The 14,517-nt window shown below is 39.6% G+C and overlaps 4 protein-coding genes across 7 annotated transcripts; 2 read left to right on the plus strand and 2 right to left on the minus strand.

Annotated features, from left to right (window-relative positions):
• Positions 1-260: 260 nt before the first annotated feature.
• On the minus strand, positions 261-2,966 carry LOC112286825 (uncharacterized). Its single transcript, XM_024529133.3, has 2 exons — positions 2,692-2,966; positions 261-1,242 (listed from the first exon to the last, which is right to left on the minus strand). The coding sequence occupies exon 2, from the start codon at positions 1,135-1,137 to the stop codon at positions 469-471; it is 669 nt and encodes a 222-aa protein (XP_024384901.1). The 5' UTR covers positions 1,138-1,242; positions 2,692-2,966; the 3' UTR covers positions 261-468.
• A 254-nt stretch (positions 2,967-3,220) lies between these two features.
• LOC112286824 (putative 3-beta-hydroxysteroid-Delta(8),Delta(7)-isomerase) lies at positions 3,221-5,424 on the plus strand. The gene is made up of 4 exons (XM_024529131.3): positions 3,221-3,642; positions 4,553-4,690; positions 4,832-4,940; positions 5,043-5,424. The coding sequence occupies exons 1-4, from the start codon at positions 3,489-3,491 to the stop codon at positions 5,299-5,301; spliced, it is 660 nt and encodes a 219-aa protein (XP_024384899.1). The 5' UTR covers positions 3,221-3,488; the 3' UTR covers positions 5,302-5,424.
• On the minus strand, positions 5,284-9,433 carry LOC112286826 (uncharacterized). 3 transcript variants are annotated; one of them, XM_073536333.2, is made up of 10 exons: positions 9,220-9,433; positions 8,682-8,793; positions 8,400-8,484; positions 8,069-8,194; positions 7,725-7,865; positions 7,342-7,559; positions 6,913-7,102; positions 6,565-6,729; positions 6,026-6,229; positions 5,284-5,881 (listed from the first exon to the last, which is right to left on the minus strand). In XM_073536333.2, the coding sequence occupies exons 1-10, from the start codon at positions 9,239-9,241 to the stop codon at positions 5,786-5,788; spliced, it is 1,359 nt and encodes a 452-aa protein (XP_073392434.1). In that variant the 5' UTR covers positions 9,242-9,433; the 3' UTR covers positions 5,284-5,785. The 3 variants fall into 3 exon arrangements, with proteins under 3 accessions (XP_073392434.1, XP_024384902.1, XP_073392435.1); XM_024529134.3 differs by having other exon boundaries at positions 6,026-6,238; XM_073536334.2 differs by having other exon boundaries at positions 6,026-6,238; positions 9,033-9,433.
• A 232-nt stretch (positions 9,434-9,665) lies between these two features.
• On the plus strand, positions 9,666-13,931 carry LOC112286263 (uncharacterized). Of its 2 annotated transcripts, none has more exons than XM_090253242.1 (11): positions 9,666-9,888; positions 10,092-10,267; positions 10,466-10,551; positions 10,979-11,034; positions 11,227-11,243; positions 11,404-11,463; positions 11,574-11,639; positions 11,866-11,984; positions 12,316-12,431; positions 12,700-12,950; positions 13,333-13,931. In XM_090253242.1, the coding sequence occupies exons 1-10, from the start codon at positions 9,867-9,869 to the stop codon at positions 12,849-12,851; spliced, it is 870 nt and encodes a 289-aa protein (XP_090109368.1). In that variant the 5' UTR covers positions 9,666-9,866; the 3' UTR covers positions 12,852-12,950; positions 13,333-13,931. The 2 variants fall into 2 exon arrangements, with proteins under 2 accessions (XP_090109368.1, XP_073392436.1); XM_073536335.2 differs by having other exon boundaries at positions 9,667-9,888; positions 11,227-11,288.
• The last annotated feature ends 586 nt before the right edge of the window (positions 13,932-14,517 follow it).

Here is a 14,517-nt window from a genome sequence, read left to right on the forward strand (position 1 = left end):
TTTTTTCAGTCAACCGCCAGTTAGAAGTGTAGAAAACAGAGATGTGGTGCAAGTTTACTGGCATCATCAAAACACTGCAACGCAGCCTCACAAAAACAATCCAACCACATGGTTTGTCTGCTTCGCAACGGTTGATAAGTTCATTGAAACACAAAAGACTAGAATAAATGAATTTGGACAACCTTAACAAGTTTTTCCAAGTATAACCACAGCACACTCAAGAAAGTGTGCTCAGTGAATTTCCAATATCAGAAAGATGTGTGTGTGTATGTGTGTTTTTTTTATTTTTTATTTTTTTTATTAATTTTTTAATTTTTAAAGTAAATAAAGTACAAACTGAAAGCTATTCTATATAATCGCTATTTCTCAAACTCACAAGGATTGTCTTAACATCCTCAAAAGAATCGAATGGAAATTCACAGTTACGTGATGAAATGGAAATGAAGTGACTCTAACGCATTTAGTGCTTCAAAGCACAAAACCTAGACCACTAATATATCGTCCCAATCCTAATCTGGGATCAGCACTACTTATACTGTTAATGCCACTAAAGTCTGGTTCAAATTGATCTTCCAATGGCTCAAAATAATTTCCATATACATATTCTGGCACGTACCCTTCACCATCTTCGTAGACCATGACATGCCCGTGCCACTCCCAGGTACGATATCCAGATCCCTGCTCCTCCTGATAGCTCACGGACACAGACTTGCCATTGCCTAGAACGATTGATTTGCCGCTGTTGGGTTCGAGCACTTCCCATTGCCCATTGAGAATTAAGCCCACAATCATGTCTTCGAGGGTGGTTTCTTCTTCTACGACCTTAGATCTAATGTTTGACCCACACCGACTATCCGACATGTCCAAGTTAATTGCATTGTTACCAAGACTGAAAGGTCGGATGTCCAAAGCTTCCATCGCCTTGCTAAGTGGAGAGATTTCAGACCTAGAATTACAGTTCGGTGGTGTGACTGATCCGTCTTGTTTTGATGAGCTTGTGGTCGTGGTCGTGGTCGTGGTCGAGGTTGGAGCTGGTTCTGAAACTGCTGATACTGGCTTGGATCTAGCCATGGTGAGGAAACCCGTAAATAAAGACACTACACAAATGTAGATCCCCCTACGTTTCGAAACCTTCATGCAAAGTTGTTTTAGCGTTAAGAATTCCCTTTGCGTAGCTCTAAGTTGAGCTCCTTTGACCACTACACCACGCAAAGAGTTATGGAACTCTGGCCTCTCAAGTATCTGCATCATTCAGTCACTAGAATTAGAGCTTAATGGCACTTGTAAAATCAACTTCACAGCAACTTCAAGCAAAGCCATTCTGAAGCACCCAGAAGCAGTACACAAGCCTAAGAGTATACAAAGCACGGAAGTTTCCCTGTGCATGGTGCTAACAAAACTCCACCATTAAGAACCGATCAGCATGGACCTGAAATCGTACCTCACTGCTGACTACTGCTACGTATTCATATGCTAGAATTCCAGTATCCCAATAAATATAAGCATATTCATTTATGCTACGTGTGGTAAACCATTCACAATCGACACTTCAAAGCTCCTTCAGAGTAGAAACCAAATGTATGGCGATCGCAAGAACCACTATCAGCAACACTACGTCTTACATGACAAGAATTTACAGTTAGGGGGTTTGATTATGTTATCATTTCCACAAGATTCAGGCAGGCATGGAAATTTGATCCACTCGTGTCAAAAACTGCAAAGTCGAACACAGCCTCCCCACTCCAATGGAAGAAGAAGTCGAAAACTTCCCAGTAAGAATTAATTTATACAAATACTCTAAGAACATCTCAGACTCCACTGCATCGTTGCACATCTTGGAATAGCTCCTCCACAATCCTCACAATCTAAACTGCTCCTTAGCATCAAACCTCTCCATATTGTTTGATGTTATGCCACAGCCAGGAAACATTGATTAATTGTGTGTTTGACTGAGAGGTCGAAAGCAAAGCGAGAACAATGTGTGGATCCAGGACCATAACAGCGCATGAAGTAAGAAAACGACGCCAGCATGGACAAGTCAGGCCAATCGGTGCCACGAATTGCACATGAAGAAAGAGAAAAAAAAAAATTGTCACAGCCGTTAGAAAGCATGCCAGAGGGGTGATGAAACCATACCTAGACCATACGAGTTGAGAATGTTTCTCCGCAAAAATTCCCGATTACGCTCTCTATGCAATCTACTTTCCACCCATCCACCCACCGCTTAGTTCTACGCCCTATTCACGATGGTGGTGTACATATTCTGCTACCCACCGCAAAAAAACAACCCCTCCGTGACGATTCCAATGACCCAAACCAAAATTTCGGATTGAATTACACCTCCGCCCAACTCAATTCTCCTCTCTGAACACTCTACCAACCATGATCGGCCCTCCAATCAGCCCAAATCCATAACCGCCTCAAAAAAAACCCAAACGAGCAATCACACGCCACCCCCAATTCTCGACACAATTCCGCAAACCGCCAACCAAACCGCAATCAACCAACAACCCAAAATCCCTCACTCGCACTTATCACGCACAAATTCAATACACAGAATCGGATACGCTCGAGATGTACACACACACACAAACTACAGAACTCTTAAGGAGACACAGAGAGAGATAGCGCGCGACTGAGCCAAGGGCAGATTACAGATAGGGTGCGGGGACCCAGTTGTCGATCCCGTACCGATATGATACAAATCCCGCAACAGAAAGAGATGGCGATGAAGGAGAAAATTGGGTGGCGACAGAGCAGGCGCTGCACCGGCGATCGGAGGCTGAGGCGAAAAGGAAAAATAAAAATTGAATGAGGGGGCGACGGACGAGGAATTCGCCGCGCACTGCCACAACAGAACAGAAAGCAGAGAAAAGCACAGCAAAGGGTGGGGGGCTGGCCAAAGCCCCGGGACGGCGATGGGATACCATGGCAGCCTGGCGGTAACGCATACCCGACCCCTCCAGGTCAGCTCCGCACCCCGCTACCCGGATCAATCTCCCACCCGCGCCTACTTGTGGCTATTACTGATACCCTGTCTTAACATCCGAGTATCATCCTTTCCAGTCTCTTCTCAGTCGTGATATTTCTGCGCGTCTGTAGGCGGGGCTTTGGATGACGGCAGCCATTGGTCTGACGTGGAATGCCAGCGTGGAACCCATAATGCTCGTCCTGGCTTTGCGTTGCGTCGTCACGAGGGTCCCCAACTTGTAAACGAGGCCCTGCCTGTGAAGGTGGAGGAGGACGAGGACGAGGAGGAAGAGGAGGTGTAGAAGAATCGGGGTGGAAATGTGAGGATGGTGACGACGACGACGATGATGATGTTGATTTGAAATCCAAGCGTACCCAGCGAGCATTGTTCGCTCTGTCGCTTCCTCATTTTGCTCCTCACTCCTCGTGGTAGGATGCGATTTCTCGTCTCGTGAGGACGATCTTGGAGCACAGGAAGGACGCACAAGGATCGAGAGAGGGAGAGGGAGAGAGAGAGAATGGAGGGGACAGAGATGGTGCCTGCTCATCCTTACCTGCCCACTTCGTTGGAGCTGCCGGGATTCCATCCCGCGCTCATGAGCCAGATGTACATTTTGGGTACCTATGGTGGGGCTTCTGCACTCGTTGTGCTCGCTGTCTGGCTCTTCTCAGGTACATCTACCCTCACTTGGTTGCAAATCTTCGATGTGCAATGTGGGTTTTTTTTTGTTTTTTTTTAATTTTGTGTATTTATTTATTTTGCTCTTGTTGTGTGTAGTTTCGTTGCTGGAGTCTCTATGAAGCTGTTAATGTACCTTGCTGTTGTAGCGTATTTTGCGTCTCGGATAATAGTGGCGTTACTTTCATGTAAAGTTGAGAAGGTTTTGTTGGTGTTTATATTAGATTATTTTTGGTGACGGTTTTGGGTTTTTTTTAATGAGATCGTGGTAGTAGGTGCTTGGATTTGGACCTTTGTGGGAAGGTTATCATTGGCGATGGTAGCTGTCGGATGATCAAGGATACTTTTGTGTTGACGTCGATGCGTTTGGTAACGCTTTGTAGTAACTTGGGTGTGTAATAATTTTGTGTAAGGTCTTGCGGTTAGTGGTGAGTGTATACATCTACAGCCATGCCAGCGTCTCTGCCAATACGACATGATTAGCTTAGTATGTCTACTCTTACATGTTTTATTCCTGACATTGAGAGATGACTTTTATATGGTATAGCTTGAATCAGCCCAATGCAACAATCTATAGACCCAAGCGCTAGTTTTTATTCTTTTGCAATGTAGTGGAGACAAGAGCAGCATATATTTATATATATATATATATATATATATGTATAGACAGAGAGAGAGAGAGAGAGAGAGAGAGAGGGAGAGAAGTCTTGGTTATCCCAATGCTCAGCGCTCTTCTCGTTTTGTTTTTCTGGAACTGCTTGTAAATCTAAGAGCGAGTTGTACTTCGCATCTGGCGTACTTTTAATCTGGTTCATTGTTTCACAGCAATATCGTGGCACTCTGATTGGGATAGGTTTTCATCCGCTAATCAAGCCCTGTGTGACCATGTTCATTTGTGTGCAGGAAGGTTAAGGACAGCAGATAGGCTTCTGATGTGTTGGTTTGCTTTCTCGGGACTAACGCACATCATTCTTGAGGGTTACTTTGTTTTCACGCCCAACTTCTTCACATTCTCAAAACCTCATCTATTGGCGGAAGTCTGTAAGCTCCTTACCTCTCGACCTTTGTGAATTGGTTTTATTGCATCACAGCTCACAGTGACCACGTCAAAAGCCGCGAATTTCCCGTTCATTCAATCGGCAATGGTGACCTAATGTGCTCTTGTGTCTGGCGCGGAGGCAGGGAAGGAGTACAGTAAGGCTGATTCTCGCTACGCTGGACGTGATCCCACAGTTGTGGCTGTAGAGGGTATCACCGCAGTTCTTGCTGGTCCGGGTTGTCTCCTTGCAGTGTAGGTTCTCTCTTTCCTAACCTCGTTGGGTTTACTTTTGTTTCTTTTCAAGTTCGGGACATGCGTCTTAAGCTGATGGCACTGAACACTCTTTGACTGCAGATATGCAATTGCAGCCAAATCAACATATGAGCACACACTTCAGGTGGTGATTTCAATTGCACAGCTGTATGGAGACATTGTGTACTTTGCCACAGTGGTATTGGCTGGAGTTGAGATCTGTGCACCCGGACCGGTTTACTTCTGGTTTTATTTCATGTTCATGAACGGCATCTGGATAGTGGTTCCCCTCCTCATTACCATCCGTTCCTGGAAGGCAATCAACGTTGCGTTTGCTAGCACAAAGAAGAAGATTGCCTGAATGTATCAGGCTTAAACTTTACCATAGCTTTGCTCGAACAGGATTCTGAGATACACACACATACGTGTGGCAGCACATGGGAAATTATGAAATCGTCTTATTACCCATGTGTTTGGAACTAAATGGACTGTGTGCACTCCCAACTCTTGGTTTCGTTGGCGTTTCTTTTTAGGTGTTGGTGTACTTCTAATTCTATTTACTTTGGAATGAACAATGCATGGCGCAGCTGAGCTTCAATATGAATCCTTGGACCTCAGCACTAAACCGAATAAATGTTCTAAAGTGGTAGAAACTCAGGCTGTTGATTTCATCAATATGCAGCGACCTCATTTGTGTAATTCCAAAGCTTGTGTTCGTAATCTTGTAACATTTCTTCTTCTTCATCATCTTATATTTTTTGAAGTGGGGTCTTTAGAAAAATTCCTTTTTACATAATAAAATCACTGGATAAAGTAGGAATATATCTGTGATGGTGAGTTGCCATTCAGAAGTCGTCAGAGCCCGTGTCACTGTCTAACCCATAATCACAAATTGCAGCATTAATGTCCATTAAATCATCGTCAGATTCTTCTCCTCCGCACTGGTGGAACATGATGCAAGTATCACCAGATCAGCCAATGCAGCAGCACCAACAGTATGGGTGTAGTAACGGAGTTGATTTGAACTTAACAGCCAAAGTGAATGTGATAATCTGAATATAGTAATAATATGATGTTGGAACTACCTTGGATTCTTCATAATCACCAACAGAGGTTTTAGTATATTCCTCAATTGTTGGTTCTATCGGTACAGAGCTGAGTTTGATTGATTGGAAGTCGTTGCTACGTCCTTTTGCAAAATATCTACTGTTGCTCTTTCTGGAAGGCATTTTTTGTGCATTCTTGCCCAAATTGTAATCCTCCCAGTTGCTTTCAGATAAAGGTGTTTCCTGATGACACTTGAAAATAAAAATTAAAAAACCAATGAGTTGTAGAAAATAGTGGCGAAAGGGTTATCCTTGCTTCTCTTTTTGTTAATTGAAATGTGGTATTTAAAAATATTTAACAAAAGAATTGGTTGTTTTGTGGAATGTTAAAAGAATTAGTTTATTATGACACCTAATAAAATTTATAAATACAATGAAATGCCATCATAAATATTGGAAAAAGATTATGTTTGAAATTTCATGCTTAAATCTTATGCTTAGAATATTCAAAAGCTATCAACATACCTATTTGAAGAAGAAGAAAATGTTGTTTGAAAGTAAAGATTGTAGTATCTTACCAATTTCGGTGTTCTTTTATATACGGTCTCATTTGGAATGTCTAAATTATCTCCTTCTGTTATTGTTAAACTTCTCTCAGGGAGCCAATTCCATGTGATTGCACTTTCATCCAGACTTTCCAAATTTTGAATGTTTTTTTCTAATTCATTATTCGAGTTTTCATCCTAAAAATATAGAAAATTAAATTAAATTAAATCTGGAAAATAGGTTTCAACAAATTCTCTTTAAATTCTAAAACATGTCTCTCACTGTGTGTTAATATACATGTATGTATGAGTGTGTGTGATAAACATATATACATGTATGATCAATGAAACAGTAAATTTTTAAATTTCACATAAAACTACCTCATTTTTAAAAGGCATTTGCAATGAATACACACATCTATCATCTTCATTCAAATGTATTTGCTTATCATGACTTTGCCTTCTCACTTCTGTCTCTAACCACTTTAAATTTTGAAACTTTTCAATGTATTGTTTGAATAAATTACACAAATTTGATTTCATTTCATCATATTGATCTGTATAAGTTGGTCTGTGCAAAAATCCAAACATTTAGTTTAGAGCTTGTGCATATTATATTATTGCAACTTTGTTAAATATTTGTTTTTAACAATTTGATCAAATAGAAAGAATAAATAAAAGTTTTTTGAGTTTTTAAATCAAGTGTATATTTATCAACTTTTATACTTCACAAAAATCGTTGAATATTTTAGTATACTTTAAAAATATTGTATGCTAAAATAAAAATGTGATTGTATTGGTTAATCTTACTTGACATTTTGAAGAGTTGAAAACCTTTTTTCACTTCTTTTCAATTCCAACTTCAATTTCTCGCATTTGGAGTGTAATATTTTTTCCCGGTCTTCCTTACAACATAATTCTTGATTCTCTTGGGTTATACTAGTTAGCATTAATTCTATAGCTTGCCGAATATTGAACTCTATATCATCCATATTGACATTTTTCATTAAAATTTGGTCTCTTTGCTCCTAAAGATCCAAATTCTTAATGAGAAAAGTAGCACTTTAAAGAAGGCACCATTTACGAATTATATGAAAATTAATAATTAAAAATAAAAGAAGAGAAAAAATTATAATCTACACAACATGAAATAAACTGAAACGTAATCAAGTAAATAAGTAGAATTTTCATACCTTAAACTTGGGCTCTACATTCAGCATATCATACAATGCTGTTCCACACTTAGTGATTTCATTCACAAGTGTTCTAGTAGCTTTGGCATTGTGAGGTTTTGCAAAAGGTAACACATTTGTGTTGTCATTTCTTATATAAACCTAATTCAAGAAAAAAAAAAAAAAAAAAAAAAAAAGGGAAAAAAAGAGAGAAGAGTGAATGTAGTTATTGAACAATAATACCAAAATAAATAAATAAATAAATAAAATGACTTATAAACCACTAAGTTTTATGCTTTGTGTTGTGTGTGTGTGTGTGTTTATTTTATTTTATTTTATTTTAATGATACAATTTTGCTTAACACCTTATCAGAGCTGGCTCTTTTGGTTGCAATCTTCAAAATTGTTGCAATTTTTAAGAGTTCTTTTACAGCATACCCGTCTGCAGAATATACGAATTTTGGATTTAACTTGATTTTGGCCCTAGCAAGCTAAACATTTTTGCATTTTCATTTAACTTGATTTTTTTTCCCTTTTTTTTTTTTTTTTTTTTTTTTTTTTCCATCGTTTATTTTGTTCAATTGATCAATGCGAAAATTACTTCAGTGTTTAGTCTACAATATAATTATAAGTATCTGTTGAAGATAACTACTTTTCAAACATATCACATGCATCAAACTTAATATTTATAATTACCATCAATTTTGTCGCTGCTTTAACAAAGTTTACACGAGAAGCCTCTGTGGAAATATCTTTTACCAAATCAATTGTAGGATCAAACCTGCAACATATTCTGATTTTTTTGATTTATTGTGTTCTCAAACTGTAATTGAATTTTACAAGATCTTGCATACTACACATGGTGAAACTTAACATTGTAACAATCAAAATAGCTTTTCACCATCAACAATGTGATTTTTGCTCATTCTCATATTTGAAAATTTCAAAAGAGAAACATTCCAAAATTTATGAATGTACCTCAACATGAGCCAATGCAAGCTATTAGCAACTAACTCGAAGTTGGGACTATTGAAACTCTCCATGGAAACCTTGCTTGGGTATCCAAGCTCTTCCATCAATGAACAAAATTCTAAAATCCATGGAACCACAAACTATTTTAATTTTACTAGTTCCACTACATACTTAAGCATATATTGTTATTTTTATTCAAACAACATTAACTTACGGATATATATATATATATATATATATACACACACACACACACACACACTTAAAAAAATAAATTAGGTATTTTTCTTAAAATAAATTAAATCTAACAAACATGATTTCACTTATGTTGCAATGTGTAATAACAAAATTAGCTACATGTTATATGTTTTGTGTAATTGTGATTTTTTTTGGAAGCTTGATAAACTAAATCTCATAAACATATTAAATTCAAACAAATGAAAGTTAAGAAAAAAAAAAACACACACACAAAAAATTATTATTTTTTATTTATATTTTTTATTTAGATTTTTTTTTTTTTTTTTTTTGAAGAATAAAGGTTTACTTCGGATATTGGTGAAAGACATGGAGATTGAGAAAAATAAATAAATAAACAAATAACTAAAAATCAATCTTGTAGTTAAAGAAAAAGCCCCTCTTTTCAACACCAAAAAACTATAATTTCAGAATCCGAGAGATCTATACAAGAAGAAAAAAACACCATAGAAATACAAATAAATAAAAACCCCTTTCTCTAAACTTGTCAAGCTCCAACAAACATCCCCTTCCCTTCCCTTCCACCAACATCCTCAAGAGGACATCCCCCGTACCCGGCGTTGAAACCTGACTCGATAGCCTCCCCGGGTTGATACGTGGGTCACACATATACCTGGAACTTATCCGTGGCATATCCATTCCAAAACCGATATATACCCGCCCGGGAGTTAGAGAACTGGATCCGGCTGGGCCTACACGCAAGAGGGGTGTTCACTTGGAGCTCCGTGGGCGGAACTCTTGAACAGCCTTCCCATTTGAAGAGCGGGAGATCCATTCTTCCCTGTGCTTCCTTCCTGTGTGGCATTGCATTTGATCGGCATTGCTCGCCCCAACTCTGGTTCCCGAGGGACGAATTGCGTCATTGCATTTGTGTTTCACCACTTTTGGATTCTCCTTTGAGGCACGGCAATGAGGTGGACGTAGCATCCATTGTTCATGAGTTTCATCTTCGTCGAGGGTAAGTTGGTTTCACTGTGAGTGAGTGAGTGAGGTAGTGTTCTTTTTTTGGGGGGGGGGGGGGGGGGGGGGGGAGAAGGGGTCGTTCGTGTTTGAAGATGGAATTCATAGCTACCTATACTCGGAAACGGAAGCAAGGGGCGGGACTTGTTGTTGATTCGAAGCCCGATTTTACCGAGTTTGAGTTTAGTCATGTGGGTGGAGGGGGAGGGGTGAAGAAGCTGGAAGGGTATTCGAGAAGGGGGAAGAAGGCGAAGAAGGAGAGACAGGATGAGAATGGCGAGAGGAGAGATGGAGGACAAGCTCTTGTCGATGAGGAAGAGGACACGAAGACTTATAGGCGTAAGAGTATCGGTGGAAGAAAATCAACTACGCGCGGGGTCAGTCTTGCGGCAGTGAATGTTATTGGTTTGTGATGGTTGTGTCATGTTCTCGGGGAAGTTGAGTTGTGGGGATGAATAATCGGCTTGCTGGTGATGTGCAATCCGGTTGACTACACTGTTGTGTTTTTGAAAATTTTCCACTTTTTATTTATGTGTTTATTACTGCTGAAAGCAAGATGGGTCGCATGATTGCAGGGAGGATGTGACGCTCTGTTGAAGGTTGTGGATGATATGGTAGCGGCTCTTGCTCCTCTCAAGTTTCGGCTGCCAGTTGCATTTGTGTAAGATGATCTTGGAGGTCTTTGTTCCATGTGTTCATATTTTCAGAGCGGTGCGACATTATATAGTATTGTTTTTCTTCTTTGGTTCTGTTAGTTTCGGAGCCAACTGTCTTAAGATTCCCAATTTGTACCATCTCATTTAGATTACTGTCAGGGAGCCTGATATTCTAGGGCTTTGGGTTTTACTGTACTTTTCTCTACTCCGTTTTAGCACGAAATATTTTATCCTTTTTTTCTTTATTTATGTTTTTTTCTTTTTGTACAGCTCTGTGATTTTTTAATACTCAGAAATTCGGCTTTTGGCTAAAGATCTAATTTCACCTTACATTTTCACTCATGTTAGGCTTTTGAACATAACATGTTACTGATGAGATGTATGCAGCAACCCTAAATGAGTTATGTCTAAGCTGCGGCCCTGGCTTTTCAGATACAATCCACTGGAGTATGCAAGAAAACCTCACGAAGAGTATGTGCGAAAATATGGTGGGTATTCTCCTCAAATTCAACTTGTTTCTTTTGTAGATATTCGAACCTCGTACGTTATTTCGAAATGTAACTATATCTTATTCTACCCATTGTTAGCGGGGTGATGCTTTAATTCTGTTCATTCATGTCCTGTTTTTCCCTGGCTAAGGAGTTGCATGTGCTTGTTTACGTGTGGTGCTTGAATCACAGGGGGTAAGATAGTAGAGGTATTGCTTGTGAGCATGAACCCAGGTCCCTTTGGAATGACTCAGGTCTGATTTCTTTCTCAGATTCTTTTGCACTTTTTGCAATGATCATATTGAAGATCGTCTCCAGTTTCGTTAGAAGGATTTCTGACATCCTGATCTGATCATTGTGGGTGTGAAGACAGGAGTGCCTTTTGGAGATAGTGTGTTTGCTCGTGAATTTCTTCATATAACAAGCGAGGTAAATAGTATTGTAATAGGTTAATGTTTTTGTATTTGAAACCTATATTTCTTATTAAAAACTGCATCTACCTGGTGTTATGGTTGACTGGATTTGAGGGTGCAATGCAGGTTGAATTTCCAGAAAAAATGCATCCAAAGCGGCCCGTTATTGGCCTGAACTGTCCTCGTCGTGAGGTCTGACCCCATCTTCATCCATCAATTTCTCGCATTTTAAAATCGGAATGTCTTCGATTATCTAGTGCAGCCCAGTGAGTAGTGGAGAAGTTTATTTTGTTTTGTTTTATCCATCTGAGTTGTAGCTGATGTACATAGGCCTGACTTCAAGGCATTGGTCCATCGAAAGCCTCGCTACTGTTTCTTTCAAATTTTCGTTAAAACCAAGGATGGTTGTTGTGAGCAGGTGAGTGGACAAAGGGTATGGAGTTGGGTACAAGCTCGCTTCGGCACAGCTAGTGCATTTTTCGATCGCTTTTGGATCCACAGTTATTGTCCCCTTTTGTTTGTAGAGAGTTCTGGCAAGTAAGTATATCCTTCGTACAGCCTTGGAGTCGCAATCAACAAAGGTTCAGTTTGTTATTAAGAACCATTATGGGTCATGTTTCAGTTATTGAAAATGAGGAAATGGGTGTGCTTCCCTTATTGGACATCACATACAACTATTTAGCTTGGTAAATCTAAGAATTGAGGCTCCATGTCTTTGTAATTTTAGATGAAGTCTCTCTGAATTTCGAGTTTCATTCTGATTACAAATATCCTGGTTTCTCCATAAGTTGGAGTGATAATGTGTTTCGACACTGTTTTGTTCGAAGAGTATTTTGTGTTGCTGAGTTTTATTAGTTAACTTTTGCAGAAACCGTACTCCAGACAAGTTGACTCCCTCTGAGAAAGCTTCAATTACAAGTGTTTGTAATGAAGCTCTTCGAGGTGTCATTGCTGTGACGAAACCCCGTGTAATTGTTGGTGTAGGTCAGTGCCTTTATTTCTAGACACTTTTCCAAGAGTTTTGCGACTACATAGGCTCTGCTCAAATATAATGTTGTCACTATTACTCTTAGTTCATTGTCTCAGTGTGTCGGCGTTTTTACTCAGATAACGGTGCTCGCTGGGGGCAAAGAGGTATGGGCTAATGGTACTGACTTAATGAAGTAAATACAACTGGGCAGCGTATTTTGGCTTGTTATAGTTTCTGATATTTATTTTCAAGAAGTTTATGGGTGGGCTGGTTGGGATGCAGGAAAATATGCAGGTGACAGAGTAAAAGAGTGTGCTCCTCCTGGAGCTCAAGTGGGAGACATTATGCATCCAAGCCCTGCCAATCCTAAAGCGAAAAAGGATTGGGACAAGCTCATCGAAGGCCAACTGCGAGCTCTAGGCGTGGATATATAGTCTTATGTGGTTGTTCCGGTGGGCAAGTGTTTATTAGGAACGTGGATGTGGTATCGAGTTTTGACGAGGTTCTGAAATTCTGAAAAGCCATTGATCCAGGTAGTGTAGTAATCCCTCTTGTCAATGCACACTATCTTCTTTGCATGCTGCACCTGAATACGTCCATTGCGGGAACTTGAATGCATGTTATACCCTTGTTTGCTATGTGTGACGTGCCATGTCTAGGCATGTTTGATACTAGAATCCCTTGGCGAAACCATTTGGTTTCTAATTTGTGCATTGGGGTAAGTCAGGTAGCTCATTTGTCACAAGCTTTAAATGATCGCACGACCTGTAAGCGATTCTTGGATGTTTATTTTGTATAATTTCTACCAAAACTCCCAGAAGAGCATCGAATCTGGCTCTAATGCTTTTGCTGTTGGAGTCTCGTGACATTCAGATCTTATCCATTAACCAAGTGATCATTTTTGACTTCTTGCAGGCACCTACCCGTAAAAGCTTGCATGCGCTGCACACTCCTTACTCACGGAAACCACAAGCTGACTTGGACCTACTAAGGGTAGAGTCTCCAATGTCTTGTTCATTTAGATTTACACACCAGATGCACCGTGAATTATTCGCGCACTCATTTGATAACTGCCTAGGGCTGATGATGTGTCGTCGGACACAAAACTTGTAACATTTTACAGGAATAACTCAAAGCTGAAAAGCCTAAAGTGTTTCAATAACTTAGGGTTACATAGTAACTACCAATTATGACCGTCGAAGGATAGTATATCTAACAGCCATGACTTCTTAAGTAGGTAATGAGTAGCTTTTTAGAGTATGCTGCAATCCAAATAAGTGGAAGATTCTGTGGTGATGCCCTTCCTTGTCTCTCATATCGGGTGTCTTGGTTGCAGACATCTTTTTCTTTAAGATTTCAATGCCAGAGGTTTTTACTCAAAAGACCTCTGAATTAGCAGCCAGAGTCGTTTGACAGGGATGAACTTTGTCACTAACTTTCACAGATACCATTGGCTTCAGCCTTGGTTTATTTATGGGGACAAATCTGATGCAAAATTTCAATTTGTATTTTTAGTGTTTTGTTTGTCTGCACAAATTAATCCTTGTTCAATTGTTGTGGTCATATACAGCCCCCTTCACCTGGTTATTTCCAAAACTTGATGAAATGCATGAAGTTGTGTTCTGGAGCTTATCCAGGGTAAAAACTGTTGTGGGCCTCATCCACATGATGCTAGAAGGCATGTTACCCATGTGGGCTTGTACGTTGTGCACCCACTGGGATACATGGGTAAGTTCAACTTCTTACTCCACTTTCAAAGCACAATGTTTGCCACATTGAATCTAGTTTACAAGAGCTAAGATGAATGGCAGGTAATCATGTTACATACTAAGCAAGATGTGAAAATATCATACTAAATAGACCTTTTGGATAACCATGGACAGAACTTCCCAAGCCTCTTTGGTACTAAGTACTGCAGTGACAGAAAAATTGAATATTCCAATTTAGTATTGTTTTTCTCATTTCCCTTTATGTTCCTCTTCTTTCCCCAGAGATTTGTCCGAAAGGTGTAAAAAGATACTACACAACTCACCTTTACATTGACTGAAGCTCTTCAACTGGATGAAAAAGTTAATTTGTGGCACAAGCAAATGCAAGTGC

The sequence above is a fragment of the Physcomitrium patens genome, chromosome 9 (genome assembly GCF_059467195.1).
Source record: "Physcomitrium patens ecotype Gransden chromosome 9, ASM5946719v1, whole genome shotgun sequence".
Taxonomy (NCBI): domain Eukaryota; kingdom Viridiplantae; phylum Streptophyta; class Bryopsida; order Funariales; family Funariaceae; genus Physcomitrium; species Physcomitrium patens.